The 5,718-nt window shown below is 43.0% G+C and overlaps 1 protein-coding gene across 1 annotated transcript; it reads left to right on the top strand.

The window, feature by feature from the left end:
- The first annotated feature begins 2,466 nt into the window (after positions 1-2,466).
- On the top strand, positions 2,467-4,506 carry LOC122428375 (growth-regulated protein homolog beta-like). Its single transcript, XM_043448357.1, has 4 exons — positions 2,467-2,640; positions 2,731-2,854; positions 2,965-3,048; positions 3,831-4,506. The coding sequence occupies exons 1-4, from the start codon at positions 2,550-2,552 to the stop codon at positions 3,844-3,846; spliced, it is 315 nt and encodes a 104-aa protein (XP_043304292.1). The 5' UTR covers positions 2,467-2,549; the 3' UTR covers positions 3,847-4,506.
- Positions 4,507-5,718: the final 1,212 nt, after the last annotated feature.

A 5,718-nucleotide genomic window follows, 5' to 3' on the forward strand; every position in this document is an offset into this window, starting at 1 on the left:
ATGAAGGTAAAGGAGGAGAGTGAAAAAGTTGGTTTAAAACTCAACATTCAAAAAACTAAGATCATGGCATCCAGTCCCATCAATTCATGTTGAATAAATGGGGAAAAAATGGAAACAATAGCAGGCTTTATTTTCTTGGGCTCCAAAATCACTGTGGATGGTGACTGCAACCATGAAGTTAAAAGACACTTGCTCCTTGGAAGAAAAGCTATGACAAATCTAGATAGCATATTAAAAAGCAGAGACATCACTTTGCTGACAAAGGTCCGTATAGTCAAAGCTATGATTTTTCCAAGAGTCGTGTACAGATGTTAGAGTTGGACCATAAGTGAAGACTGAGCACTGAAGAATTGATACTTTCAAATTGTGGTGTTGGAGAAGACTCTTGAGAGTCCCTTGGACTGCAAGGAGATCCAACCAGTCCATCCTAAAGGCGATCAGTCCTCAGTGTTCATTGGAAGGACTGATGCTGAAGCTGAAGCTCCAATACTTTGGCCACCTGATGGAAAGAGCTGACTCATTGGGAAAGATCCTGATGCTGGGAAAGATTGAAGGCAGGAGGAGAAGGGGATGACAGAGGATGAGATCGTTGGATAGCATCATTGATTCAGTGGACAGAAGTTTGAGCAAACTCCAGGAGATAGTGAAGGGCAGGAAAGCCTGGCATGCTGCAGTCCATGGGGTCGCAAAGAGTCAGCCACAACTTAGGGACTGAATAACAACAAATTTCTCACATTTCTGGAGATCAAAGTGTCTGCAGATTTGATATCTGGTGAGAATCCTCTTCTGGTTTGCAGGTAGTGAAATCACCTTGCTTTATTCTAACATCACTGAGAGAGACAACCAGCTCTTCGGGTATCTTTTGCTATAAAGGCACTAATCCTACTGTGATGACCCCATCCTGATGACCTCAAATTAACCTAATCACCAAAAGGCTCCACAGTCATATACCATTTCAGTGAGGTATAGGGCTTCGACATAGGAATTTTTGGAGGGCACTAACATTTTGTGCATAACAGAAAGGTTGTAAATACTTCTATTTTATTTAGCAAATATTTATATAGCACTTAATATGTGCTACTCTTTGGACATTACTGAGCATACACTCTTCTAGAAATGTTAACACATTTCATATTCATAACAACTCTGTGAGGCAGGCACTATCATTAGCTCCCTTTAACAGAGGAAGAGCAAGAGCAGGGACAGATTAAATAATTGCCCATGATCCCACGGTCATGTGGCAGGTAAATGTGCAGTTGAGATTTCAGCCTTGACAGCCTGATTGACAAACTCCCTCTGTTCCTGAGGCAGACCCTCTTCCTCGGCTCCCCAGTCCTTCTCACAGCATCCACAGAACATCACACACATCCCTGAGGTCCTTACCTACTCTGGAGGGTCAACTTAGACCAACTACAGTTTAATCCAAAAAGGGATATTGAAACTGATGCTGAAAGTGAGAAGGCCTCAGTTACATAGAATTTGAAATGTAAGTACATTGATAGTTGATTCCCAAGAGGGAATCAGTCCAAAGAAATAGGCAAATTCAAGCAAAGCGGAGTGAAACGTACTAGTGATCTAGTATGTGTCCAAAGCCATATCTGTCTGCTGCTCAAAGTCAGGAGCCTTAGGCACTCACTTTCTGATCTTAAGATCTTTTCTGCCCACAGACAGGCCTAGGAAAGGTGAAGGGACCTCCTGAGCCAAACATGACCCTTTATAATACCTGATATCTGTGGTGAGTGAAAACATCCTTGATATAGCAAAAAGTGGTGCTCTTGAAATCACTAAGTTCCAGAATTTCAAAGAAAGGACAGATAAGAGATTACAACACAGTATCCTAAAATAAACAGGGGATCAACCCGTTTAATAGTCAGGTCCCTGGCCCTCCCCGGGAGTCCCTATCTCAAAACAAAACAAATCAATGGCACTAGCGTGATTTATTTTTGATCCTAGAACATCAGGAATTAAACAAAGGTTCTTACATATAAACTGAGATGACAGATGTTATTTTAAACAGTGCGTGTATTTCAGGGATTCACAAAATCTACAAAACGCAAATTAAAGAGAAAGAGGAAAGACGGACAAAACAAACAAACAAAGGCTGCCATTCTAGCCTCAACTCTTTCAATCTCCAAAATAGAAGTGTCTTTGAAAGAAAGTAACACCCCCCCTAAGCTGCGGTGCATCTCTATGCTGGTCTAATCAGCCTGACAACGCCCGCTGACAACCAGGGGTGTCCGGGCGCCCACGACACCCCTCTCGGCCGTAGGCAGCCCCAGCCTGGCGGCGACTCACTCCCCCCGTGGGGATTTGGGCACAGAGGACACCCCGCGTGCGTGGACTCCCCGGGAGGCAGGCGGGGCCAAGCCTTCCTTCCGGACCCGGGAATGACCCGCGCGTCCGGGAATTTCCCCGGGCCCGGGGCTGCCAACTCCCGCCCCAACCATGGATAAAAGAGGTTCGCTCGGCTCCGGGAGCCACAGAGCCCGCTCAGCCAGCGCTCCCGCCAGCCTTCCCGCCGCAGACACAGACCCTCCGAGCTGACACCCATGGCCCGAGCCGCGACCGCCGCCGCCCCCCGGCTCCTCCGCGCCGCGATGCTGCTCCTGCTCCTGGTGGCCTCCGGCCGGCGCGCAGCAGGTGAGACCCGGCGCCCGGGATCCCCAGGGCGGGACGGGGACGGGTGGGTACCTGTGAGGACAGCCCTAACCCACTCTGTCCTTCCCTCAGGGGCGCCCGTGGTCAACGAACTGCGCTGCCATTGTCTGCAGACCTTGCAGGGGATTCACCTCAAGAACATCCAGAGCGTGAAGGTGACGCCCCCGGGCCCCCACTGCGGCCAAACCGAAGTCATGTAAGTAGAGCCACTGTTTGTTGTCCTTATCACCCCCGCCGTCCGGATGCCCCAGCCTAGACTTGCAGCCCGACCTCCTGCCTCACTTCGATTCTCCCTTCTCTCTGCAGAGCCACTCTCAAGAATGGTCAGGAAGCTTGTCTCAACCCTGAAGCTCCCATGGTTAAGAAAATCATCAATAAGATGCTGAACAAGTAAGTCATGGATTTTATGCCTACTTGCAACTAGAGCCATTGGTCTCAAATACTGGCATCTACCTCCTGAAAATATTATTCGGGAAACCCACAGTTTAGTTGTAGGACTAAAAACCATTATTTCCCCATTAAATTTGATCTGCTGTAGTGTCAGAAGGCTATTTCCAGCTCACTCTGTCCTGATCCTGCTCTCCATCCCCATTCAAATGAGTCTGTATGTTCCTAAAAGATTAAATAGGGCTTTCCTGGTGGCTCAGAAGGTAAAGAATTCACTTGCAATGCAGGTGACCCAGGTTCAACCCTTGAGTCAGGAAGATCCCCTGGAGAAGGGAATGACTACCCACTCCAATGTTCTTGACTGGAGAATTCCATGGACAGAGCAGCCTGGTGGCCTACAGTCCATAGGGTCACAAAGAATCAGACACAACTGAGCGATTTCAAAAGATAAGGAAATTTAACCAGAAATGGTAAAAAGCTTCCAACCCATTAAAGAACAGATGTTGTTTACCTCCATTTCTCAATGTTTTCTACCTGAAAAGTGGAGACCTGGGTTTTGGGCAACAGGGACCTCAGAAACTTAGCAGTGAAGAGCAGGACTTTGCAGTGAAAGCTTCCTGAGTTTTAGGATGCCTGTGAAAGTTTTTTAATCCCTGCGAGCAGAAACCTTTCTGAGTGCAGAGCTGGGCCAGGGTCTGCATGCAGAAGTCCCTCCAGCCTTGGGGCCTGTACAAGAAGATTAGCTTTCCTCAGCACCTGTAACCCTAACCCTTTTCTCATTGCAGGGGCAGCACCAACTGACCTAGAAGGAAGTAAGAAGTTCATTCGTGACAGTTCCTGAAAAGTGATCTCTGCTCTTATAGGAACTGAAAATGAAGAAGAGAACGGCTGGTTTCCAGGGACAACTGGAAAGGACTTGATGTGCTGGACTATTTTATATGAGTTCTATTTATTTATATATGTATTTATTTTTCAAAGCTAGTATTTTAGTCTTTTACATGTTAGTGTTTAAAGATGTGATTATGTTAAATCAAACATAACCCAGTCCTGATTGTTATTTAATATGAAGATGATGAGTTTTCAATGTTTTATTCAACTGGTATTTATTGGAAGACCATAAAGTGCCAGGCACTATGAGAGAGGTGGAGGTGGTGAGTGGGAGAGGGGAGTTCATACAATTAGACAGTGAAATCACTATTAGAATCAGGGAAAGTATGTGCATTTCTATTTCTGTACTTTTTTAAAAGAATGTCAGTTGTTATTTATTGAAATGATTTCATATTATGTGGTCAACATTTTTATGTTGAAATTTCCCTTGGACATTTTATGTCTTGCTTGTAAGGCATAATGCCTTGTTTAATGTTTACTATGTGGTGTTTCTCTTTGTTTTGGAACAAAGAAGTTAAAACTACTGTTACATTTTTTAAATGGCATGAAAATAAAAGTTCTGCAAAAAAAATAACATGACTAGGCTTTGTTTTATTCTTCTTGATCTTTAGTTTCTACTGGGTGCTCAAGATATTATACTCTTAGGCTTAGGTTGTGCCTAACTTGATGCCAACTCCTGGCTGTTATTCCCTTATTTTTCTCTAACTTGAGAAGGAATATTTGATACACTACCCTCCTCAACCTCTTTGAGAATTCTAGTTTTATGAAAAAATATTGCTGTTTTTTTCACACTGACCAATTTGTTATTCAAAATTAGTTCTTTATAAACTGTTGAACTTTTATCAATATTTCAACAAGGGCTCCTATTAATTGTTTTGACAATGGTTTTTCAAACAGCTATGCAATTCTTTTCCTTTAATGAAGCTGGGAGAAAAAGATAGAGAAGTAGATTATTCCTAAGAACAGGAGCAGTTTGTGTTGTTTAAAATGACAATAATAATGGTCAGTAGAAATAAATACATACTGTACAGTAAAATATATGACAAAATACAATACATTGTTAGAGAAAGCTTTAAAGAAAATTGCAATGTGGCAAGAAAAAAGAAAATGCAAAATTTTAGATTTAAAAATCTGAAAAGGGGAGAAAATGGAATAAAAGAAAATACCTGTATAATACAAAAGTAGACAAAAAGTAAAGACTAAAGGAACAAAACAACAGATGCCACAGGGAGAAATGGCTTCCTTTCAGAAGGATTCCTAATAATATAAGTGGAGCCTCTTGAAGGTGGGGTTTAATTCCAACCCCCTCACACACACCTGAGTTTGGGCTGGACTTAGTGACTTACTTCCAAAAAATAGGTAAGGAAAAAGGAAAAACAACAAACTTCCAGTAGAGAATCCGTCACTTAACCAAGTGATTAAGGTTATTATCACCACTTGATATCACTTGAATATCATGTACTCATATGATGTGATGAGAAGGACACTTCATCTTCACGATTCTTACCCCAAATCAATAATCCCAGTGTTATCATCAGAAAATCATCCTAAAAATCCAAATGGAGGAACATTCTACAAAATAACTCATGAGTATGCTTTAAAACCATCATATTCATGAAAGACAAAACTGAGAATCTGTCACAGCTCTAAAGAGACAAAAGACACATGAATTAATGCCATGTGGTGTGCTGGATTGGATACAGGAATAGAAAAAAGACGTTAATGGAAAGTAGTGAGACCCAAATGGAGGCTGGAATTTACTTAACAGCAATGTGCCAAAGCTGA

The sequence above is a fragment of the Cervus canadensis genome, chromosome 26 (genome assembly GCF_019320065.1).
Source record: "Cervus canadensis isolate Bull #8, Minnesota chromosome 26, ASM1932006v1, whole genome shotgun sequence".
NCBI lineage: Eukaryota > Metazoa > Chordata > Mammalia > Artiodactyla > Cervidae > Cervus > Cervus canadensis.